Source organism: Trichomycterus rosablanca, chromosome 23 (assembly GCF_030014385.1).
Source record: "Trichomycterus rosablanca isolate fTriRos1 chromosome 23, fTriRos1.hap1, whole genome shotgun sequence".
Classification (NCBI taxonomy): domain Eukaryota; kingdom Metazoa; phylum Chordata; class Actinopteri; order Siluriformes; family Trichomycteridae; genus Trichomycterus; species Trichomycterus rosablanca.
In genome coordinates, this window is record NC_086010.1 from 4,278,151 (window position 1) to 4,303,682 (window position 25,532).

Here is a 25,532-nt window from a genome sequence, read left to right on the forward strand (position 1 = left end):
TAGGGCTTGTAGGTACACATACCAAGACCTTTTTTATGCACTATGTATTTTAATTTAGTCTTTTATTAATGGTTGGTTTTTGAAGCTGGTTGGATACTACTGATACTCTGGCTGATACTCCAAAGAGACCAGAGAGAAACAAACATTGCTTCTATGTATTTTGGTAAATATATAATAATACAATGGACTTCCACCTGATTATTGTGATGTAACATGTATATTGTGATGGAAAAAAAGTTTTTTAATAACCCCAAGGGAATCACTATGTTTATAATAATGTAAATCATGCTTATGCATTTTGGTACATAAACCAGCACTGTCTTATGTACACTGTAACAGTGACGTGGGTATGTACTTTTGAATAAGGTTTCTTTTACAGGACACACAAGTATAACATGTAAGTCTTTCAATCATTTTAAATCCAAGTACTTCTTTGCCCAAAGAAAAAAAAAAAAACATTGGTAATTCTAAGTTCATCATTAAATTTATTGAAGTTTTCTAAAATTAGGCTGGGTAAATAATGCACACACACAAATTAGAAAAACTGATTTTGTGGTATAGAAAATTCAACGCTGTTATACAACTGGCCTCCTAATTTCTTGTTGCAGATTATTATTTATTATATTTCTCTATTATATTCTCAGTGCCTATATAAACATGGCTAGTTTGACTGCATCCATAAATCCATAAAATTACATAAAACAATTATATGTTATCAAAACATATAGGATAAAATATGATTTTGGACAGATGCAGTCCAGTCACACTAGTCCTTTATATACAGTTATAGATGGCACCTATAGGATAAAGGAATAAAGTGCTAATGAGCATAAAAATAATGTAAGTCATATCTTATGGCGTTCACAGTCAGCAGATCTCAACAGAATTATCTTAGCAAGTAATACAATAAAGAGCATTTAAAAAGTACAGCCTGTGGCAGGGGTAAATAATGTACTGGCTAGTTGGCTGTGGGGGATGTGCACTATATGTTGGTCAGTAAGAGCTGTTTGTGTCTGCTTCCTGGCACGATGCCGTCTTGCAGCCTCTCGCCAAGCTTTCCTCCTCAGCTTCTTCATAGGTTCAGAGAGATCCTGGATGCTCTTTTTCCTGTGCAGATACCTGGATGGTAGAAGGTTCTCAAACACAAGCACCCCATCAAAAAGTGTCTGCTCACTACTGTAAATTATCACTACAATAATTTCCCTCAGGATAAATAAAGTATCTATCTATCTAAAATCTATCTAAAATATAAATAAGTCATACCCATTGTTATAGAGTGTCTTTTATTAACCAGGCTAAAATTGCTATAGTGCAAGTATGTTAATACCTCAAACGGTCCTTCTCCTTCCAGGCCAGGTACTTCTCTGGGTCAGCACGGATCTTTTCTCTGTATTGTTTCACCCTCTCATTGGTCGACAGTCTCCCTGTAAGCACATTGTCACATAGCCACTTTAGGAGCTATGATAGTTTAAATTACTCAATTATTAGTTTAAAATACTGCATACCATATTATGTACAACCATGAACTATACAGTATTCAGTGCTACAATCTGTAACAGTATGCACTAATAGGGTAAAAAGTATGGTGCAACTGGGGCAGTATGTAGTACACAATAAATACTGGAGCAGTAAGTGGTATACAATATTTAATGTTGGACTACATAGTGTATAGTTTATAATGTTGTAGTGTGTAACAAAATGTACATTATACAACAGTATACACTTGTGAAGTGTGTAGTATATCGTGGAACAGTTTACATACTTTTCTCTGTAGTGCTTAAGGTTGAATCTTGTTGAAGTGCCTGGCTGAAGCTGTTAAGTGCTTCACGTCTCTGGATGTCGACAGTGTGGAGGTGGATGTGATCCACATGTTCAGTAGGAGGTGGATCACAGTGCACTGTACAGTTCTCATCCACCACTTCAGTCTTTACGCACAACGTGCTTTCGTAAAGAGGCTCTTCCTTTAACTCCGGACCCACCGCTATCCCCTCACACACACTTTCCGACGACCTGGCTGCTTCTTCTCTTTGTCCACCAGCAACATGAGAGCAGCTGAAATCAGGGCTGAATGAGAAGGTAAAAGTCGCCTCGGATGAAATCGGATCATTAGGGATGTTGGAAACAGTTTGTCGTGAACTGTGCAGCTCCTGCCTGGCTTCATTTAACTGAAACTGAAGCGCTGCGTTTTGTCTTTCAGACTCGGCTAATTTCAGCTGATAAAACTCACATCTTTTATCATTCAGCTCGCTAAAAACCTTCATTATTGACATGACCGCAGTCCGAACGGCTGCCTCCATCACACAGGCTTCATCCTCCTTTAGAAAAGACCAACATGCACCCCGGGTTTGCAGTGAATTCATATTGTGGCTGAAGTAAAGTTTCTATAGAAAGTGCTGTGTGAGGACACTGTACAGCGTTGATAAACACAACAGTGTTCTTCACTGGGTTCCCACTGCATGTGTTTGAACGGTTGTGTTTACAGTTGTGGTCAGAGTTCATTCTGTTCTGCTTTATTCACAGCGCAGCGCCCTCCAGTGAAAACCTCCATAACTTAGACAGGCTGCAGTCCAGCAGTAACATCACTGATGTGAACCACCCAGAAACAGCAATCAAATAAAGTCATAAAAAGAGTTCACTTCTTAACACAAATACTGAATAGAGAAACTTATATACACTACAGACTTCAAACTCTTAGTGAATCTTAGTGCTATTTTACTCTGAATAAAAAACAGCAGTAAACCAGTGGGTTCTCTAATAAATGTAATATAAGTATTAATCTTTGCCTTACTAATATTTAATGATAGCTCATAGGTTTTGGAGGTGCATTTAGTGACTGTCATTTTCAGTATCCATTCGTAATAGGCATTTAAGAGCTCTCACTGCATAAACTGGACATAGTGGTGGTGGTGGGACCAGTCAACAACTGATTTAAACACTGACAGATCCTAATATTACACAAAGCTATTGAGTAGAATGTGTTTATTTACAGTTTTTACTTCAGTAAATTGGTGGGGAAATTTTAAGCATATCTAAATTCTCAACATGGACATGCCCTCTATATTCAATATATTGTAATTATGACCTTGCCTTATTGTGATTACAGATTCATTTGACTAAATTCTTAGTACTTTGTAAAATAAAGGCCAAGTGTGAAATATTCCATATATACTACACAGTTTATATGCTGGCTCGTTAACCTGGAAACTGTTATCATCCTTTGTTATTATTTGCATTTTTATCCAATTGCTTTATGATTTTGTGAAGTTGCTCTGAGGGTTAAATTGGATAAGTCAAACCTCTTTAACCTTTAACCTTGAGTGTAACTCTACTTTGGAAAAAGCTGCTATCAAGGCGTCTGCTGGTGCTTATTTTGTGGAGGTAAATAGTTCATTGCTGTTTTGTAGGTACTGAGAAAGCGTTTGAATAAAACAACTACTGTATTGGGTTGTATTTATTTTTAGGGAAAGAATTGCAAAAACATCCATGTTCATGTAGACAGGACTATGTTTTTAATTAAGAAGCGTTAACTCTGCAATAAAAAAAACCCATACACACATGCAGCATTTTAAGAATGATGTTTAATAATTCAGTGCAGTAAATACATTAGATGCAAAAGGGCAGTTGTAGCCTAGTGGTTAAGGTACTGGACTAGTAATCAAAAGGTCATTGGTTCAAGCCCCACCACTGCCAGATTGTCACTGTTGGGCCCTTAAACAAGGCCCTTAACCCTTAATTGCTTAGACAATATACTGTCACATTACTGAAAGTCGCTTTGCATAAAAGCGTCTGCTAAATGCTGAAAATGTAAATTGGAAAGGGTTGAATAATTTATAAAACTTAGTGTAATTCTTTCAATAACACAATTAAAAATCTAAAATTACTAATGCTGGAATGCTGTATACAAAATAGCACTTAATTCATACTACTTTTGTTTGTAGTTATCAGAACCACACTAGTGTCCTGAAATTTCTGCCTAAAATTTGTAAGCGTCACTTTAACGCCATTGCGAATTTCCAGCATCATCTAGTGGCGAAACTGTGCGCAAGGCGTGACAATAATGAGTAAAATCTGTTGCCTGTCGAATTGTGAACTTATAGCTTTACAAAGACTGAGCTTACAGAGCTAATAGACTTCTCTCCAAAACCACTTTTACCAGGAAACTATGCACTGGTCATATAATATAGTGCTAAGCTCACTGCGGATAAGATTGCTGATGGAAACAAACGGAACCTTTGTAGATTATTCAAGTCTCTCTTCATATAATAAAAGTTCATTAATCCACAAGAATCAGGCACACAATCACAGACATTTCCACAAATCTGCCTAAATGTTTAAATGCTGAGCATGCAAGTATTCTGGACCAGTTTAGGAGCTGCTTTTAGGCCAAACATGTACACTGTGTTCCAAATTATTATGCAAAAAGTGTTTAGGAGTGATAAGGTAAGAATTTTTTTGTTTGTCAGTTAAACTCATTGATGGTGATTCTTCTTCTTCTTCTTCTTGTTGGTTTATTGGCGGGTGACATCTCTTTGGTGCATACCGCCACCTACTGTACAGGAGTGTGTAAAGGGACTTAACAGGCTATGTTTTCTAGGTCTTAGATTCTTTTAATTAAACCTGTATCATTAAGGAATATAATTAATGATTTAATTCGGTCACACTGCATCCCTTCTTCTTTAAGAATATTTCCTATTTCATTCCCTTCCTCCCTTTCTTGCCATTGGTGTCTATATTTTGTGTATTTATTGCATTTAAATAATACATGATTTACATCTTCTTGGACGTGACATACATTACATAACCCATTGCCTTTCCCTATTAACCGTAGTGTGTTATTAAGACCTGTGTGACCCAACCTTAGTCTACTATATACAATCTCTTCCCTTCTGTTGATACCTATTGATGTTGTCCTTTTCCCCCACACCTTTCCTTGAATTGAATAATATTGCCTGGCATTATATTCTGTTTCCCATTCATTTTGCCATTTCAGTATAACTTCAGATTTAATTTTGGTTTTAGCTTCTCCCTTCCCTATTGGAATTTTAATTTCTATATTTCCTTTTCCTAGCGCTTTTTTAGCTAATTTATCAGCCATTTCATTTCCTTTAATACCAACATGTGATGGAACCCAACAAAACTGAACTATTATTCCAAGGTTCTTTAAATTCAGTAAAATATGCCTAACCTCCATAATTAAATCCTCTCTTATTGATTTACCTGTTTCAAAGCTCATTAAAACTGCTAGTGAGTCAGTACATATAACTGATCTAATTGGTTTGATTTCTTCGATCCACCTCAGAGCAGTTATTATTCCAATCATTTCTATTGAGTAAATTGATAAAAAATTGCTTACTCTGTATCCATACTTTTTCTTAAAATTTGGAATATAGATCCCTATTCCACAATGATCATTTTCTGGATCTTTTGACCCATCTGTAAAAATTTTAAGAAAGCCATAATATTTAGATATAAGGTACCGTTGACTGCATTCTGCAAGACTTTGTTCATTTGGTTGCTCTGCCTTCTCTTTCAGTAATTTAATATCAACAGTTGGAGTTGGTAGTATCCATGGTGGAACCCTACTTATCACTAATGCAGGACTAAATTTAAAATCTTTAATTCCATACCTTTCTGCTGTGCTATTAATGTTCCATCCAAAACCATTACTCTTTGTTTGATATTCCCAACATTCATTTAAAACTGATAAAGATGGATTACACACACTCCCTTTCAGCCTTACCCAGTATGTTAAGGATAATTGATCATATCTTAGTTTAAATGGGGTTTCTTTAGATTCTACTAGAAGTGCACATGTAGGTGTTGTTTTAATGGCTCCTAAAGCAATCCTTATTCCTTTATACTGAATCCTGTCTAAACTTCTGAGAGATGTTATGCATGCTGACCTATATACTATGCATCCATAATCTATGGTTGATCTGATTAGTGCTTTATATATATTCATCAAGGATTGTTTGTCTGCACCCCAGTATTGCCCTGAGATCATCCTCATGAGATTTAGTACCTTTTTGCATTTGGTTTCTACATGTACTATATGATGTTTCCATGTCATTTTTTCATCCATCCAGATTCCTAGGTATTTAAATTGTTTCACTCTTTCAAGTGGCTGGTTATATAACATTATTTTAAAGTTGTCTGGTACTTTCCTTCTAGTAAAAAACATCACTTTAGATTTTTGCATGGAGAATTTAAAACCCCAGTCCATTCCCCATTGCTCTAATATTTGCATTTCTTTTTGTATGATTTCTGCTATATATGGCACATTACGTCCCCTTTTCCAAATCACAGCATCATCGGCATATAATAATCCTTCACTTCCTTTTCCAAATATATCATTTATCATGATGTTAAATAGAATAGGACTGATTACACTCCCTTGGGGAATTCCACTTTCCACCATGAATTCTTCTGATAATTCATTATTTACTCTGACCCTCAAGGTGCGTTGTGACAAAAAGTCAAGAATGTAGTTGTACACTTTACCTTTAATCCCAATCTTCTCCAGTTTGATTAATAGGCCCTCCCTCCACATAGTATCATAAGCCTTTTCAATATCAAGAAAGACTGCAGTCATTACTTCTTTCATAATTAATGATTTCTCTATCTCATTACAGAGTTTCACTAGGGCATCAGTGGTTGATTTACTCTTCCTGAATCCTGTTTGATAACTTTTAACCAAATTTTTATTTTCCAAAAAGTAGTTCAAACGAGCAACTACCATCTTTTCCATGAGCTTTCCTAAATGTGAGGTCAAAGCTATTGGTCTGTAATTCCCTGGGTTATTTGGATCTTTTCCTGGTTTAGGAAATGGAAGAATTATTGCCTTTTTCCATATTTTAGGTAATTTACCTTCATTCCAAATTTTATTAAATAGTGTTAGGATCTTTTCCAGCATTTCATCAGGGAGTTTCCTAAACATTGGATAACATAAATTGTCTGTTCCTGGTGATGAGTATGCTGTGTTATTTACAGCCATTCGCAATTCTGAAATATTAAATTCTTCATCCAGTATAGTTCCTATTTCTGTTTTGGCATTTAGGATACCTTTATTTACTTTTAAGATATCCTCTTTTCTTTTTTTAAAACATTCATCTAAATGATCGCCTTTATGGACATCGGCAAACATTTTACCCAGCATATCAGCCTTTCCTTTATCTGATATAGCTTTAATATTGTTATTATCTATTAGTACTGGGATACTTGTTGGTTTATATCTGCCTGATATCCTTTTAATCATCTTCCATATTTTATCCAGAGTTGTTTCTCCTCCAATTGTAGAACAAAACTGCCTCCAAGATTCTCTTTTAGCGTCTTTTATTACTTTCCTTGCTAGTGCCTTTTTCCTTTGATATTCTATAAGATTATCTACAGTTAAAGTTTTACGTAATATTTTAAAAGCTCTATTTCTGTTTTTAATGACTTCTTGACATTTATCATTCCACCATGGAACATTTACTCTTTCTTTTTGACTTTTGCTAATAGGAATGCTCTGACTAGCTGCAGTGAGAATGAGTCTGCTTATACTATCATTCAACTGATCTATAGATTGGTCTGTCTCAGGTATATTTTTCATTTCTTCACTGATTATCTTTGATAATATTTCTCCCAGTTTGCTTTTATGAAATGCCATTTATGATGAATGTAACTCTTTTCAGTCTTCAACTCCATTTCAATTTTACAGAAGATAGGGAAATGATCACTACCAATGCTTGTGTTCTGATCTACTTCCCATTCACATATATTAGCTATTTTCCTATCAACTAAAGTCAGGTCAATACATGATGTTTCATTTTTGTATATATTTATCCGTGTTCCATTACCATTATTTAAACATACAAGCATTCTGTCATTTATCATTTCTTCAACAACCTCCCCATTTAAATTTGTATGTTTACTTCCCCATAGACTGTTATGGGCGTTAAAATCCCCACACCAAATTTCTCTATGAGTTCTTTTGATAATGTTTTTCAATACTTCCTTAATTAAAACCTTGCATGGGTTATAATAATTAATAATTGTATATTTACCAGTAGTGCCATTAAAAATTTCAGTCACAATACATTCATGTTCCTCAGCTGTTTCTATATGTCTGTATGATATTCCTTCTTTGATAAAGGTTATACATCCTCCTCCTCTATCTTTTCCTCTATCCTGCCTTATGCTGTTGTAGCCTTTTAAAACAAATTCTAAATGTGATTTTAACCATGTTTCCTGTATACAAATAATATCTGGCTTATTAGTTATCTCGTGAACATATCTTTTAAACTCTTGCCCATTTGCAATCAAACTTCTTGCATTCCATTGAAGAATGATTAATACCATTAAATATTTAGACAGTTTGTGATTCTCCATATTTATTATTTAACATTTCATGAATCTCATCAGCTTTAGTTGTTGTGCCCAAAAAATCATTTGCATTTTCTACAACTGATCTAATTCGGTCACTTTTTCTGGCGTGTTGCATTGTGACATTGACTATGGAACAGATAAATGCTATAAATTCATTTTTTTTAATCAACAGAGTCTCATTGGAAATTCTTGTTTTGCACTCACAACATTCTGATGCTTGGTTAGACCTTGGTAAGCCTACCTTTGTCTGTTGTGTTATCTCTCTCATATGGTTCTCATTATTCTGTCTCACTGTGTTTGAACTGTAGGTATTACTTGTTGGTGTCCTAGAAGTTTGCTCTGTTGGAGAAACAGTATTGTTAGTATTAGTGTCTTTCTTAGCTCTGTGTATTTCTTTGATTGCATCTGCATATGATACTTGATGAGTCAGTTTGTATTTCTGTATTTCTTTTGCTTCCTTTTGTTTCTCACATCCTCCATAAGCAGCACTATGCTGACCTCCACAGTTGCAACATTTTAACTGAACATTTTCTCCACATTTCCCATATACATGTTCACCTCCACACTTTACACATCTTAGCCTACCTTTACATTGTGCAGCTATATGACCAAATCTTTGGCATTTAAAACACCGTAATGGAGGGGGATTAAATTATCTTACTGGGTAGCACATGAAACCCATTTGGACTTTTGTAGGCATTTCATTTTTAAAGTAAAGCAGGACTGACAAACTTCCTGTTTTCTCTTTACCTTTAGTCAGGCGTTTCACATTAACTATTTCTCCCCCTTTCAGGTTACTCTTGATCTCTTCGTTTGATACTGAAACTGGAATCCCGAATATTACTCCTCTTTTCTTTGCCGCTATTCCTGGGATATGCGAGGTTATTTTAGTACCATTTAACGTAGTCTTTTTTAAAATCTCCCCTCGCTGATCCTCAGACATTGCAAATATCAATAATCTACCATTACCCATAAACCGTGCATGATTAATTTTACCTATTTCCTTCTCTATTGCTTTGGTAACATGAATGGGGTGTAAATCTGGCCCTCCTTGTTGTTCAAACACTATAACTACTTTCCAAACTTCTTTATTTGGCTCCTTGACTCTAGTTCTTAATTCAGACTTGCTCCTTTTAACTGTGTCTATGGACTCATTACTACTGCTAAATTCTGATCTTCGTCTTACTTGTTTTTTCCTAATTTCCTCCCAGAACATTTCGTCATTTTCATCCAAATTCTCATGATCCCGTATATAACCATCTGATTCCTCTGCCATTGTCCACTTTACATTCACTGTACAGTTGTATTAGTTTAATTCAAACCTTCCGTCGTAAAACGTCCTCCTTCCACTCCCGTGCAGAGTCAATCTTCTCCAAACCGTCAATAGAAGCCCTCACCCTCCATCTACCAACTCAAAGGTCTATATACAGTGTATCACAAAAGTGAGTACACCCCTCACATTTCTGCAAATATTTCATTATATCTTTTCATGGGACAACACTATAGACATGAAACTTGGATATAACTTAGAGTAGTCAGTGTACAGCTTGTATAGCAGTGTAGATTTACTGTCTTCTGAAAATAACTCAACACACAGCCATTAATGTCTAAATAGCTGGCAACATAAGTGAGTACACCCCACAGTGAACATGTCCAAATTGTGCCCAAAGTGTCAATATTTTGTGTGACCACCATTATTATCCAGCACTGCCTTAACCCTCCTGGGCATGGAATTCACCAGAGCTGCACAGGTTGCTACTGGAATCCTCTTCCACTCCTCCATGATGACATCACGGAGCTGGTGGATGTTAGACACCTTGAACTCCTCCACCTTCCACTTGAGGATGCGCCACAGGTGCTCAATTGGGTTTAGTCCATCACCTTTACCTTCAGCTTCCTCAGCAAGGCAGTTGTCATCTTGGAGGTTGTGTTTGGGGTCGTTATCGTGTTGGAAAACTGCCATGAGGCCCAGTTTTCGAAGGGAGGGGATCGTGCTCTGTTTCAGAATGTCACAGTACATGTTGGAATTCATGTTTCCCTCAATGAACCGCAGCTCCCCAGTGCCAGCAACACTCATGCAGCCCAAGACCATGATGCTACCACCACCATGCTTGACTGTAGGCAAGATACAGTTGTCTTGGTACTTCTCACCAGGGAGCCGCCACACATGCTGGACACCATCTGAGCCAAACAAGTTTATCTTGGTCTCGTCAGACCACAGGGCATTCCAGTAATCCATGTTCTTGGACTGCTTTTTTCAGCTTGTCTGTTTGCGGGCTTTCTTGTGCGTCAGCTTCCTTCTGGGATGACGACCATGCAGACCGAGTTGATGTAGTGTGCGGCGTATGGTCTGAGCACTGACAGGCTGACCTCCCACGTCTTCAACCTCTGCAGCAATGCTGGCAGCACTCATGTGTCTATTTTTTAAAGCCAACCTCTGGATATGACGTCGAACACGTGGACTCAACTTCTTTGGTCGACCCTGGCGAAGCCTGTTCCGAGTGGAACCTGTCCTGGAAAACCGCTGTATGACCTTGGCCACCATGCTGTAGCTCAGTTTCAGGGTGTTAGCAATCTTCTTATAGCCCAGGCCATCTTTGTGGAGAGCAACAATTCTATTTCTCACATCCTCAGAGAGTTCTTTGCCATGAGGTGCCATGTTGAATATCCAGTGGCCAGTATGAGAGAATTGTACCCAAAACACCAAATTTAACAGCCCTGCTCCCCATTTACACCTGGGACCTTGACACATGACACCAGGGAGGGACAACGACACATTTGGGCACAATTTGGACATGTTCACTGTGGGGTGTACTCACTTATGTTGCCAGCTATTTAGACATTAATGGCTGTGTGTTGAGTTATTTTGAGAAGACAGTAAATCTACACTGCTATACAAGCTGTACACTGACTACTCTAAGTTATATCCAAGTTTCATGTCTATAGTGTTGTCCCATGAAAAGATATAATGAAATATTTGCAGAAATGTGAGGGGTGTACTCACTTTTGTGATACACTGTATATCCATTGATGGTGATGTGTGTCAGGGCTCTTTATATCACTGAAAGCAATTGCAGACACCTGTGCTAATTAGTTTGGCAGGTGTGTCCAATTAAAGGCAAGACTACTTAAGAAGGCTGTCCCACATTATTAAGCAGGCTACATTTTCAGCCAAAATGGGAAAGAAAAAGGATGTGTCGGCTGCTGAGAAGCAACAAATTGTGGAGTGTTTAGGTCAAGGCATGACTACAATCAACATTGCCAAGACACTTCATCGTGATCATCGCACAATCAAGAAGTATGTAGCTGATTCAGAGCACACACGTGTGCGTGCTGATAAGGGAAAATTGAGGACTCTTTCCAACAGGCAATTACGTCAGGTTAAAAGAGCAGCTGCAAAAATGCCTTGTCATAGCAGCAGACAAGTTTTTGAAACTGCTGGTGCCTCCAACGTCCCCCGAACAACAAGATGCAGGGTCCTTCAGAAGTTTGCAGCTGTGCGTAAGCCATCCTGTCGACCTCCTCTATCCACTGCACACAAGCAGAAACGGCTCCAGTGGGCCAAACAATACATGAAGACTGACTTCAAAACTGTTTTGTTCACCGATGAGTGCCGTGCAACGCTCGATGGTCCAGATGGATGGAGTGGAGGATGGCTGGTTGATGGACACCCCATGCAAACAAGGCTACGGCGCCAACAAGGAGAAGGTGGAGTAATGTTTTGGGCTGGAATCATGGGGAGAGAGATTGTCGGCCCCTTTAGGATCCCTGAAGGGGTAAAGATGACCTTCATAATGTATGTGGAGTTTCTCAAACAGCACTTCCTGCCATGGTTCAAGAAGAAGAACCGTGCATTCCGCAGCAAGATCATTTTCATGCATGATAATGCACCGTCTCATGCTGCAAAGAACACATCTGCATCTCTGGCTGCTATGGGCATAAAAGGGGACAAACTTATGGTGTGGCCCCCATGCTCCCCTGACATCAACCCCATTGAGAACCTCTGGAGCATCATCAAAAGGAGTGTCTATGATGGCGGGAGGCAGTTCACATCCAAGCAACAGCTCTGGGAGGGTATTCTGTCCTCATGCAAAACAATTGAAGCAGATACCATCCAAAACCTGACAAATTCAGAGTTCAGAAGCTCCTTTCGAACAAGGGGTCCTATGTGCAAATGTAACATCACCTAGAATAAAGTTTTGACTTGAAAACTGTTTGATTTCAGTTTGTAATAACCTGCTAATGCTTATAATTTCACAAATGACCATTTTTTTGTTCTTTATAAAAATGAAAAGGTTGAAAACTCTGCTGTGCATAATAATTTGGAACATGCATTTTGAGTGCATTTTGAGTGTTATTTTTTTTTTTAAATATACTGTTATCATTGGCAGTTTGTTCAAAAACCTTTCAATTGTACTCTAATAGTTGATGACTGGAAAATTACAATGACTGCAATTCATATAGGTAATTTTGGAAAATCTGAGAAAATATTATTTGCATAATAATTTGGAACACAGTGTATTTACTTTCTCAGAGAGCTGTGAGATATTTTTGTGATCTTTTAGACAGCCATTTCTGCAGCATTCCATAAATCAGAACTTCAGGGCCAAGTGACAGTACAGAAGCCACTGTCAATTAAAAAGCATATGACAGCCTACTTGGCTTTGCTAAACCAAGCAAAGAAAAAAAGTCTCTGGTCTGATGGGATGAAAATGTTACTCTTTGATCTGGCAAATAACAATGCACAACTTAAAGCACACAGCCAAAACAACACTGGAGTGGCTGAAAAGCAAGTCTCTGAATGCCCCTTTTTGGTTCAGCCAAAACTTGTATGCATAGTTATGGGTGATGTATAACAGTCATTAGTTATGGTGCACTGGTCATTGGTTGGTTGCCTGCATCATGTAGGGATTAGAGATAGTCCTTTGTGACATCTTTCTGGCTCTGTGGCGCCTGGCAGCCTCTCTCCAAGCTTTCCTCTTCAACTCCTTTATGGGCTCAGAAAGATCCTGGATGCTCTTTTTCCTGCGCATATAACTAAACATATGTAGGCTATTAAAACTCAAGTCATATTAAATGTTAAACATTCTGTAGAAGTAATAATGTAAACATTAAAAACTATCTGACTTGTATTACAAGTAGTTCTAGACAATGTAGATAATGTATTATGGTGTCATTGGCCTGTCATTGAAAGCATGTTTCTGTGATTAAACAGTGTGTGTATTTGTGTGTGTGGGTTTATATACATACAGTGTATCACAAAAGTGAGTACACCCCTCACATTTCTGCAAATATTTTATTATATCTTTTCATGGGACAACACTATAGAAATAAAACTTGGATATAACTTAGAGTAGTCAGTGTACAACTTGTATAGCAGTGTAGATTTACTGTCTTCTGAAAATAACTCAACACACAGCCATTAATGTCTAAATGGCTGGCAACATAAGTGAGTACACCCCACAGTGAACATGTCCAAATTGTGCCCAAAGTGTCAATATTTTGTGTGACCACCATTATTATCCAGCACTGCCTTAACCCTCCTGGGCATGGAATTCACCAGAGCTGCACAGGTTGCTACTGGAATCCTCTTCCACTCCTCCATGATGACATCATGGAGCTGGTGGATGTTAGACACCTTGAACTCCTCCACCTTCCACTTGAGGATGCGCCACAGGTGCCCAGTTTTCGAAGGGAGGGGATCATGCTCTGTTTCAGAATGTCACAATACATGTTGGAATTCATGTTTCCCTCAATGAACTGCAGCTCCCCAGTGCCAGCAACACTCATGCAGCCCAAGACCATGATGCTACCACCACCATGCTTGACTGTAGGCAAGATACAGTTGTCTTGGTACTTCTCACCAGGGCGCCGCCACACATGCTGGACACCATCTGAGCCAAACAAGTTTATCTTGGTCTCGTCAGACCACAGGGCATTCCAGTAATCCATGTTCTTGGACTGCTTGTCTTCAGCAAACTGTTTGCGGGCTTTCTTGTGCGTCAGCTTCCTTCTGGGATGACGACCATGCAGACCGAGTTGATGCAGTGTGCGGCGTATGGTCTGAGCACTGACAGGCTGACCTCCCACGTCTTCAACCTCTGCAGCAATGCTGGCAGCACTCATGTGTCTATTTTTTAAAGCCAACCTCTGGATATGACGCCGAACACGTGGACTCAACTTCTTTGGTCGACCCTGGCGAAGCCTGTTCCGAGTGGAACCTGTCCTGGAAAACCGCTGTATGACCTTGGCCACCATGCTGTAGCTCAGTTTCAGGGTGTTAGCAATCTCCTTATAGCCCAGGCCATCTTTGTGGAGAGCAACAATTCTATTTCTCACATCCTCAGAGAGTTCTTTGCCATGAGGTGCCATGTTGAATATCCAGTGGCCAGTATGAGAGAATTGTACCCAAAACACCAAATTTAACAGCCCTGCTCCCCATTTACACCTGGGACCTTGACACATGACACCAGGGAGGGACAACGACACATTGGGCACAATTTGGACATGTTCACTGTGGGGTGTACTCACTTATGTTGCCAGCTATTTAGACATTAATGGCTGTGTGTTGAGTTATTTTCAGAAGACAGTAAATCTACACTGCTATACAAGCTGTACACTGACTACTCTAAGTTATATCCAAGTTTCATGTCTATAGTGTTGTCCCATGGAAAGATATAATGAAATATTTGCAGAAATGTGAGGGGTGTACTCACTTTTGTGATACACTGTACATGACTGCTATTGCTATAATTTGTTGTACTTTTACAAGCATCTCTACCTTAATCGTTCCTTCTCCTTCCAGGCATTGTATTTCTGAGGATCAGCACGAATCTTTTCTCTGTATCGTCTCATCTTCTCCATACCTAATAACCTCCCTGTCAACACAATCACAAATTAATTAGATACAGCTGACAATAAGGTAAACAACAACTGGATTACATTATGTTCAACATTTATATCACTGAAAGTGATGCTGTAAAACATCTCAAACAGTGAATGTGATGTTTTCAACATTTTCAATGTTGTAGTGTGAAACAAAATATGCATTATATAACACAATATACAGTATACACTGGTGAAGTGTGTAGAATAATCTAGAACAGTTTACATACTTTTCTCTATTGTGCTTAGGGTTGCATCGTGTTGAAGTGCCTGGCTGAAGCTGTTAAGTGCTTCACATCTCTGGATGTCGACAGTGTGTAGGTGGATGTGATCCACATGTTCAGTAGGAGGTGGATCACAGTGCACTGTACAGTTCTCATCCACCACTTCAGTCTTTACGCACAACGTGCTTTCGTAAAGAGGCTCTTCCTTTAACTCCGGACCCACCGCTATCCTCTCACACACACTTTCCGACGACCTGGCTGCTTCTTCTCTTTTTCCACCAGCAACATGAGAGCAGCTGAAATCAGGGCTGAATGAGAAGGTAAAAGTCGCCTCGGATGAAATCGGATCATTAGGGATGTTGGAAACAGTTTGTCGTGAACTGTGCAGCTCCTGCCTGGCTTCATTTAACTGAAACTGAAGCGCTGCGTTTTGTCTCTCAGCCTCGGCTAATTTCAGCTGATAAAACTCACATCTTTTATCATTCAGCTCGCTAAAAACCTTCATTATTGACATGACCGCAGTCCGAACGGCTGCCTCCATCACACAGGCTTCATCCTCCTTTAGAAAAGACCAACATGCACCCCGGGTTTGCAGTGATTCCATTAGGAAAACAATAGAGCGACGCTGACAGTAGAAAAAATCTTAACGGTTGAGGTTAGTTGAGCTGCTAGTCTGTAAGGATGACTTGTTTTAAAACGTCTTCTAATATTTTGTTGTATTTAGATGATGTACAATAGGCTACTTAAGCTAAGTGTTAATCGTGTCCCAGACTGCATTTGAACGGTCGTGTTTACTGTTGTGGTCAGAGTTCATAATGACCTACTGTTTTTACACGGCGGCGCCCTCCAGTGAAAACCTCCAGTTACACGTCCAGTTAAACCTCCAGTTAAACCTCCAGTTACACGTCTAGTTAAACCTCCAGTCAAACCACCAGTTAAACCCCCAGTTAAACCTCCAGTCAAACCACCAGCTACACGTCCAGTAACACCTCCAATGAAAATCTCCAATTAAACGTCCAGGTAAACCCCCAGTTTGAGTAAACTGAGTAAACATGCACTATTTTATTATGTACAATTTACTAAGGGCCAAGTTCACTTTTTCAGTATACAGTGAAAACCTCCACTTCTAACACTCACCTAAACCAGATTCAATTGCATTTTCAGCATTTAGCAGACGCCTTTATCCAAAGCGACTTACATTACAGTCACAGTATACAGTCTGAGCCATTGAGGGTTAAGGGCCTTGTTCAAGGGCCCAACAGCAGCAACCTGGCAGTGGTGGGGCTTGAACCAGCGACCCTCTGATTACTAGTCCAGTACCTTAGCCACTAGGCTACAGCTTGCCCCAATTGTAACACATTTTGAACAGATTATGAAATAAAGACGCATATCAAAAAGACAAAGAGTGCAGTTTCTGCAAAATAAATTAGTTTTATGCCTCACTGTTGGGGTCTGTTGTTTTTTTTCCTAAACCAGAATGAAGGGTAAAATAAAATATAAAAACATATGACAAGTTGCAGCACACAAATCACTTAACATTGTCGCCCATTGTGTTAATAATGTGATAGATTACAATTCTGATCCTTTTATTGCTTTAAATACTTTTAAAATAAAGAAAAATGTTATGTGTTATGGTTATTATAACAGCAACAGCCGCAACCCTGAACAGGATAAAGCAGTTTATGAAAAAAAATCAAATTAAATTCAGGCGATTTGCCAATTTCAGACGTTAAAGACAAGTCTATTCTGCTGTGGATTAAATTTTGCTCACAGAAATATACTGGGTTCTTATCAGAGCCACCCAATGGAAGATGTTCACAGTGTTCCGCACAGTCTACATTTAATGTGGTTTATTTAAAGTTGGACCCTGAGTCATTTAAGCAAACGTTAAACGACCCACATTACTGATATCACCTTTTTAATCATAGTCTTATTATGAAATCTTATAAAGTCTTTATTATTGTAGTATTTAATTTCTACTAGAAAATTCTATGTATGTTTATTTATTGTATGTTGTGTTGACACTGGTTTTAAGAAATATGAACTGATGCACTATCAACGTTTGTCCATCAGAGGGAGCTGTCCTACAGGCGAGCAAAAGTAGCTTTTCTGCGTTTAATTCTTTTGTTCATTTAATAATGCAATTTGTATAGATTTGTACAGATTTGTATAGATTAATTCTTAGTGAATTTTGCATTTTTTCATTTAAAAAACAAAACAAAAAACAAATGTGGACTTTTTAAAGGAAAGACGGTCACAAACTATTGGTGCAATTTTGAGTCAGCTAACTGCAAATAGATTTGATTTGGTTAAATGTTTGACTTTATCGTAGCAATAAAACGTTTTATTTGCATTTAATTTGGTATTTTTAACACTAAGTTGCCACTGTACACCTGACATTGGTTGGTTGGTTTGTTTGTTTGTTATCTAGACTGAAATGCTAACTAATGGCTCATCTCTTTTAACTGCTGCTAAATAACATAAGCCAATGGTTTGATTTCCTTTTTGACACACACTTTGGCACATAACCTTAAAATTCTCATTTACTCTAGCTTTAACTTAGTGTTAAAAATACCAAATTAAATACCAAATTAAATACAAATAAAATGTTTTATTGCTACGATAAATTTATTGGTGTTGGTTTTGTCTTGGACTTAGTTGATAAGGGTCTCGGTGTTATCTTTGTGTCAGTTGGTAGGGGTCTTTTTCTTGTCCTGACATGTTATTCCCTTGGTCTCAAATAAGGTGTTCTACTATAGTAAAATATCTAGGTTGAAATATTTATTTTAAAAAAATATAATGAATCTTTAATGGTTGTAATGAAATAGATAAATGTGGTGGTGGACCCAGCACAAATGTGGTTGTAGCTGGATGTGATCCTTTAATCAGTCACACTGTGAGGGCTTCATCCCACTTGAGGCTGCTTTGCCAAGTTGTTTTGTGAAGTGACCTGAATTGTAAAGCAAAGTGGTGGAGGTGTGGAGTGGGAACAAGGGTGTCTGTCAGTGTGGGTGTTTGTGTGTAGGGATGGTGGCTTGTTAATTGAGAACAGATAGTGAGGGGGTCATAAGGGTTGAACATGGCATGTTGCAACTGTGCGTGTGCTAGTGTGTGTATGTGATGAGGTGCAGTGGTGGTGGAGGTAAAAACAGTTCAGAAGTGTTGGAGCAGAAAATCTCCTCTCTCGCTCCTCTTTCTCTGGCTGCTGTTTTATCTTTCTCTCTCAGTTGCCAGGTCAGACGTAAAGCTATAGCAATTTGTGCGATTTCACAGCTCGCTAGGTCCCAAAAAGCTCTGACATCCTTCCACTAAGCGAAAGGGCGAGAAGGAGGGAGAAAGAGTCAGAGAATAAAGGGATGGTACAAATGGGTAAATCATAAACAGTTGAAGATTTCTGAAGGATTCAGAGACTAGAAAATGAAACCTTTGGATGGATGACATTTAGAAAACTTATAAAAATATGTACCTCTCTCAAATAATCACCAAATGCTCCTGATTTATTTCATAAATAATTTGAAGTTACAATTAGAATCTTTACACACATTTAGAAAACTTTACATTTGTAAGGGATTTACTGTTTACTTTCTCTGTTGATAGATTGTTCAAGAATTTTTTTTTTTGTGGATTATTTATTTAGGATTGTGCCTTAATAAATAGGGCTGGTTTGACTACACTTATTACAAAACACATGAACAGTGGTATCTTTACCAGAAAAAGTCTTATATTGCCATCAGGCTTAGAGCTGCTTGACTGATTTGACTTTTACTATACTTTGTTGTATTACTTTGTTTTGTATCTACAGTTTAAAACACCGCCTAATGCAAACAGTTTTTTGTATTAAAGAATTTGTGGTAAATAACACAATCTAACTGTAAATCCAAATGTCTTTACTTTGATTTATCATTATTTATACAGTTTACACACCCACAAAACAAAAAATGATCAGATTATTACTGTTTTTGTAAACCTACTAATTGATGAGTGAAAGTATTTAAGTTAAAGACAATAACAACAAAAAAAACCTAACAGTCAGTTGTAAGATTTTTGCTAAGTCACATACAGCATCATATATCTGTCATGTTTTTGTTTTCTGGTTTGCAACCTCATATGTGCTTGCGGACTACAAAAACAGCTAAGTACTAAATCTGACCCTGAATAGCACCTAATCCCTCCATCTCCTCATGTGGTTCCACTACTCTAGGGGATCCATTTGGGTGGCCTGGCCTCTTTCGCGTATTGTTTTTGTTTAAAGATGCCTGAAGATCTTTAGAACACTCTGGAGGACTCATTCGTAGACTCATACTAACAAAAAGTTTAACTGTACATCCCATACTTATTAAATATCAAATACTTATTACATTTATTAAAACTGTTAAAGATGAGATACTGGAGAAAAAATCTAGAACTGCAGGAAAATATGTTAGGGATCTTTAGGATAATCAACATCTTTAAAAACTTGGTACTTTTAATAATTTTATTTAGTTTTTAGTTATTTAAAAAGGTAATATTAAAAGTGTGTGCAACATTGTAAATCATGATGAATGGTTTTGACTTTTCTGAAAGCTCCTTACTCTGATGGGATACCAAGGGGCCCTCATGTTAGGAGGTGTCACCTGAAGTTTTTGTCTAAATCTGCGCAAGACATCTGGCCTGGCTTTAAGGGTCAGCTATGGGACAAGAAGCTCTTTTAATCTGTCTAGCTGTAAGTGAATTTGGATTTCCTCCAGCTTGACCCATTTCCGCAAAAACAGCAGCAGATCACTGCATTTAATCACAGCTTATTATTAGCTTCACATTTTAAGGCATTAGAGGAAGGAGTATAGTGTTTGTTCATACATACGCACCCATGTGGAGCAAGTAAAAAAATCAAAAGGTAAAAGAAGCTTATGGAGGTGCAACATTAAACAGCAACCTTGAAAGCTTCCACTGTGGCCCCAGGGTTCTCTCACATGACTGCTGCATTACCATTCAGAGTTAAAGGGTCAAGTGAAGGTGGTATCCCCAGCCCTGCAACTAGAAATCATATGGCTCAGAGGTCATGAAAAAGCTGCTCCATTGGTTGACTGATCATAAAAATTAAATTAACTACTTGCTGTCATTCTTTTAACTGAACAAGCCAAACCACCAACAAGGACCAATTAGACAAAAAAAAACAATATTTAACAATGTTAAATATTTGGAAGGTACTAATAGAAGCTGACTGTATGAAATGTTCAAGCATATGCGTAATTTGGCTCCTACGCAGGGTATATGGCAATTTTTTAGCAATTGTAATCAGAACTTAAAGCTTTTAACCATTGACTGCTATGTTCTGTTTTTGTACTGTAACGTTTGACCCTGAATTCAGAATGGTGTGCATGCTGCGACAATTTTAAACCCTTACGGTGATGTGTAATGTGAAAGGCCTTTACAACACAAAAAGTCATTACATTTATAATTTGATTTTTTTATTTATATGTTCCCTGACGTTGACCTTTCCTAAGCAAAAAGCATTTGCAACAGAGTGATTTACTGCTGAATAAATCAGTTGGCTCCGCTGAAATGTATTTAAGGCCAGGGTCACTCTTCAGGTCAAAGATGGCAGCAAATAAACTGGGATGAAAAATGTTGGGGTCAAGCGCTAAAAAGTGGTTATTATTCATTATAGACACAGGTCATGGCTAGTTTGAAAAGAAGCCAGGAATCATCATAGGGATTTACTAATACAAATGTTTAGTTCTAGACTAAAGCTAATTTGCATCTGTAAAACTCTTTAGGTTCCCAGCAAATAATTACAAATTTGTTTGGAAACAGTTCTATTCTAAAATAACAATGAGAAAATCTTCAGGATACAATTACAAAGTCGTAAGTTAAAATTCTGCAAGATCATAATTCATTAATAGTTGCATTATATAAAATTATAATTTATTATTAATAATTTATTAATAACAAAGCTGCTGTAGTCTTTTAAATAAAGGAAATCTTTTAAAATTGCAGGGAATAGTCAAATTTAACATGAATCTTATAAATCATCATTTAATCATTATACTGTAGATACGTTGTGCAAAAGTTTGTACTCTTCCAGGCATTTTTCATATTTTGTTGATCTTTGTGAATAAAAAGATGTATGTGTGAATAAAAGTGAATATATGTTTTACATTCTATACAGGTAACTTAAAGATATGATTCTTCTGCAAATCCTATAGTGTAATCTCTGTTTATTTGCTGAATATTACATCTTGGAGAACACAAAACCTAAATGGGACATGTTTGGAAGCTATTCTAAATCAATATGTGGCATTGTTTTATTTTTTTAATGCATATAATGTAACACATACACAGCAGTTTAAAAATAAAATGTGCAAAATTGTGTTTTTTGTTGACGATTTGTTAACTTATTTACATTTTCCGCATTTAGCAGACACTTTTATCCAAAGCGACTTACAGTACTGTGACAGTATATTGTCTAAGCAATTGAGGGTTAAGGACCTTGCTCAAGGGCCCAACAGTGGCAACCTGGCAGTGGTGGGGCTTGAACCAGCGACCTTTCGATTACTGGCCCAGTACCTTAACCGCTAGGCTACTATTTTCACTTAGATAATCTATGAAACCTCTAAATTTTTACACAAGACTGTATATCATACATTATCAAGCCACAATCTAAGACAGTACTTTCATACTACTTGAATATAAATTGACTTTCAATTTGCAACCATCAGATTTATCTACATTAAAAAAAAAAAGACAAAATGTTTTTCTGTTAGAGCAGCAGTGTGTAACTTTTGAGAAGCTACTAAGTTGTGTGTTCTAAGTGTTCATTCTAAGTGATTTCTTTCTGATTTAATTTGAAGCTGTAACAGCCTTCAGTTATTTAGGAAGGTTGTTATGTATGTGGGAATTTGTGCAACTCAGTGAAGTCCACTGTTCTACACCAAACTTGTCAAACCATGCCTGTATTGACCTCACAGGGGCACAGTTGTGCTGAACCAGGCCCTTCACAAACTGTCACCACAAAGTTAAAAACATATGGTTTATTTTTATATTCATGTTAAATCAGTTGTGTTTAGTCATTTAGTCACAGAGAAAGAGTAACAGAAATCTCCAGTCTGCTTTCAGACTTTGCAGTCACCGTTCGCATGCCCCTCACAGGTGTATGTAAATTTTTTACTTCAGCTGTATGTCAGTCCAACTGTTTTAGATGGATTTCTTAAGTGCTCGTATAATAAAACACTTGATTTCATGCATTATTCAGCTTTTGCTTCATACATAAAACTTGAGACATTCATGAACTGAACTGCAAAAGCCTAGATCAAACATCTGTCAACGTTTTTTTTATAGACAGCATATTAGATTACTGTTAGATTGTTACAGATATTAAATTGTTGTTGCATAATTGTTATAGACATCAGAATTAATGAGCCTTTTTACTAATTAGACATCTTAATAAAGCTCTGATGACAATTTACCAGAGAAATGCTGCATTCAAAAAAGAAACAACACTCCTTGACTTTTTAGCTTGTTCTGTCAAATGTTCTTTTAGTAGATGTTTACAAAAATGCTCATTTTTGTACAGTTTTTTAATTAAATACAGGGCAAAGAAAACTCACTTTCAATTTTTTGGAAATAGGTTTTTACATAGACACATTATTGAAAAAAGTCACTGCAACAGAAAGTATAGAGGGATAAACAGACATACAAGGTGGATGCTTATGATTCATTTACCAACATTATTGTCCCTGCCCTTGGACATGAGGTGGTCTATAGGTCATTCTGTGTAAAAGCAAGAGTCCCTTAGCCATTCATCTTAGCTAATGCGTGAGTCAGTCTAGTACAAAGATGTCATGGCCACCATTTACGGCCCTTTCCTCTGCACATGTTTTAATAAGGCTGTTCAGACAAAACTCCAGCGAAAGGACACCAAACAGGTCCTGCCCCTGCCTAATTCTCCCAATCTGTAAGATTAATATTAGTCATCGCACTGTCTATATTGATTCATGGTTAAAAGTGTGGCAGACGTTGGCTGGGGTGCAAGTTGCCCAGCAACAGCCTCCTGACTCTAGACGGCGGCCTTGATTTCTTCCCCCATCTGCGATTAAATGTTACCCCTTTCCAAGTCACCCCGACCTTAACCCTGCCCCTCTTTGCTCTACGATCACTTAACCTTGAACCCAATTACACGATAAGGTTGCTTAAAGGTGACCCCCGCTTTGCTTCACTCAGCTAATAGTATGGTGGAGAAAAAGGCCGGCGCAGCTGATATGCTTCTAGCTAATTCACAGGGGGTTGCCAAAGGTCGGACCCGGAGCATAAAGAACAACTTCGATCCATCATACAAGATCCAACTCAGCAGTACATGCAAAGGCCTCCAGGGCAAAGCGCCAAGTCTGCAACCTCTTATTCAAATAAGATGGGTCAGGTACATTGCAATCAGTTGTGGGTTAATCTTGCAGTGTTAACATTTGCTCTGTCCTGTATTAGTCGCGTGCTGGCGTGGGCGCTTCACTGCTGGTATTGGAGCAGATCAGATCCATTTTCATTATCCAATTTTGTCTTAGTAAGAGCTCCTCTGTTAGATCAATGCATTTTATCTCACAAAATGTAAAACGTTGCAAAGCTGAGAGAGTAATGTCATTCCATTCATAACAATTGTGTGAGTTTAATACATTTCTCCAGGATTAAACACCGTTTCGGAAGCTGTAAGTCATAATTAGTTTTCATTCATTCATGTTTACTCCTCATTTTCTACTACTCTAGTCAGCATTTTCTACTCAGAAACATTAGGATCCAGACTGGAATACTGAAATCCTGAACAGGATGCTCATCCATTGCAGTACTTACTTACATCTATAAGTCATTAAACAGCCAGTCCACTCTCTGCATGTTTTTGGTAGATGAGAGTAAACACAGGACCATTACTGTGCAGTGCTCACTTCACTAGCTGCACCATAAAACCAACCACAATTAGTTTTGCTTTGATACACCCAATCCATCACAGAGCACTTTCCTATTAACTCAGGGAAGAAAACCTTGCAGATAGTACCAGTTGGACAATACCCACAATGACATGGGGATAAATGTGAATCCTCTCACTATGAGAATCTCAGGTTCCCTGTGTGGCACCCAAATAATCCCCATGTCAGAGCCGTGCTGTTTTACTTCTTTAGACCAGGCAGAAGAAGGATTTAGTTTTAAACCTTGCCTTTCATCACCTTCTGAAAGAGGTATGGTATGTATTCCCTGTGTCCACATGGGTTTTCTTCGGGTGCTCCACTTTGCTCCCATTTCACCAAATAATATTCGCTGCTCTAAGTTGCATCTATGTTGAGTGTGTTAACAACAATCTCTGCAATGGACTGATTCCATGTTCAGGCTGTATTCCTGCCCTGTGTCCAATGTTTTTAGGAGGCACCAAATCAACAGTGATCCGTGGACAAAGCATTTAGTGCAAATACATTACTCACTAATATAAACTTCATAAGTCATATTGGCAATCAAGAGATTGACACAAAATCATGCATTTGTCTTTTTATGTCATGACAGGCTAAACCTTATTATTGCTAAGTTTTTAGGGGGTATAGTAGGACATGGCTTTGTGTGTATATGCAAGTGGCATGTTTATTTGCAGAAGGTTGGATGGAATTAAACATTTTACATTTAATTACATTTATGGCATTTAGCAGACGCTTTTATCCAAAGCAACTTACAACTGTGTGCTCAGGGGCCCATCAGTGGCAACTTGATGGGCTTGAATCAACAACTTTGATTGCTAGTGCAGTACCTTAACCACTAGATTACCACTGCCCATTTGTGTTTGCAGTGTGTTTATATACACATCACCTTGAGCTTTGCTGCTGGATGATGTAACCACATTGGTTGGTGTGATGCAGGGTTAAATTGTGTATCAAGTAAATGAAACATTTTAAACATGCAATATGAATCTAACTGCATAACACAGCTCTAGGTTTTAATTCAGCATGCTGTTAGGCATCCGGATTGCTTAACACTAGAGAAGAAAAAGAAAGGAGAGTGTGAAAGTGGTAGTAGCAGTGTAGAGTGCTGACCGGAGGTTGAACCTCC

The 25,532-nt window shown here is 37.9% G+C and overlaps 2 protein-coding genes and 1 long non-coding RNA gene across 6 annotated transcripts; all 3 read right to left on the reverse strand.

Moving 5' to 3' along the window:
* Positions 1–476: 476 nt before the first annotated feature.
* LOC134301163 (uncharacterized) lies at positions 477–2,470 on the reverse strand. Of its 3 annotated transcripts, none has more exons than XM_062985749.1 (3): positions 1,763–2,470; positions 1,328–1,424; positions 477–1,107 (listed from the first exon to the last, which is right to left on the reverse strand). In XM_062985749.1, the coding sequence occupies exons 1-3, from the start codon at positions 2,358–2,360 to the stop codon at positions 918–920; spliced, it is 885 nt and encodes a 294-aa protein (XP_062841819.1). In that variant the 5' UTR covers positions 2,361–2,470; the 3' UTR covers positions 477–917. The 3 variants fall into 3 exon arrangements, with proteins under 3 accessions (XP_062841819.1, XP_062841818.1, XP_062841820.1); XM_062985748.1 differs by having other exon boundaries at positions 477–1,119; XM_062985750.1 differs by having other exon boundaries at positions 477–1,136.
* Positions 2,471–4,483: 2,013 nt separating this feature from the next.
* LOC134301289 (uncharacterized) lies at positions 4,484–9,714 on the reverse strand. The gene is made up of 3 exons (XR_010007429.1): positions 9,554–9,714; positions 8,609–8,706; positions 4,484–4,549 (listed from the first exon to the last, which is right to left on the reverse strand). It is a non-coding gene; the product is annotated as an uncharacterized LOC134301289 (long non-coding RNA).
* Positions 9,715–12,748: 3,034 nt separating this feature from the next.
* On the reverse strand, positions 12,749–16,270 carry LOC134301186 (uncharacterized). Of its 2 annotated transcripts, none has more exons than XM_062985784.1 (3): positions 15,483–16,270; positions 15,149–15,245; positions 12,749–13,404 (listed from the first exon to the last, which is right to left on the reverse strand). In XM_062985784.1, the coding sequence occupies exons 1-3, from the start codon at positions 16,078–16,080 to the stop codon at positions 13,248–13,250; spliced, it is 852 nt and encodes a 283-aa protein (XP_062841854.1). In that variant the 5' UTR covers positions 16,081–16,270; the 3' UTR covers positions 12,749–13,247. The 2 variants fall into 2 exon arrangements, with proteins under 2 accessions (XP_062841854.1, XP_062841855.1); XM_062985785.1 differs by having other exon boundaries at positions 15,149–15,241; positions 15,479–16,270.
* Between the last annotated feature and the right edge of the window lie 9,262 nt (positions 16,271–25,532).

Excerpts from the sequence above, each read along its gene's own strand:
- LOC134301163 (XM_062985748.1), bottom strand. The coding sequence starts at position 2,360 with ATGAATTCACTGCAAACCCGGGGTGCATGTTGGTCTTTTCTAAAGGAG. Across the intron at positions 1,425-1,762 it reads CTTAAGCACTACAGAGAAAA|GGAGACTGTCGACCAATGAG; the intron begins GTATGTAAACTG and ends ATGTGCTTACAG. Across the intron at positions 1,120-1,327 it reads AAGGAGAAGGACCGTTTGAG|GTATCTGCACAGGAAAAAGA; the intron begins GTATTAACATAC and ends TCTACCATCCAG.
- LOC134301186 (XM_062985784.1), bottom strand. The coding sequence starts at position 16,080 with ATGGAATCACTGCAAACCCGGGGTGCATGTTGGTCTTTTCTAAAGGAG. Across the intron at positions 15,246-15,482 it reads CCTAAGCACAATAGAGAAAA|GGAGGTTATTAGGTATGGAG; the intron begins GTATGTAAACTG and ends TTGTGTTGACAG. Across the intron at positions 13,405-15,148 it reads AAGGAGAAGGAACGATTAAG|TTATATGCGCAGGAAAAAGA; the intron begins GTAGAGATGCTT and ends ACATATGTTTAG.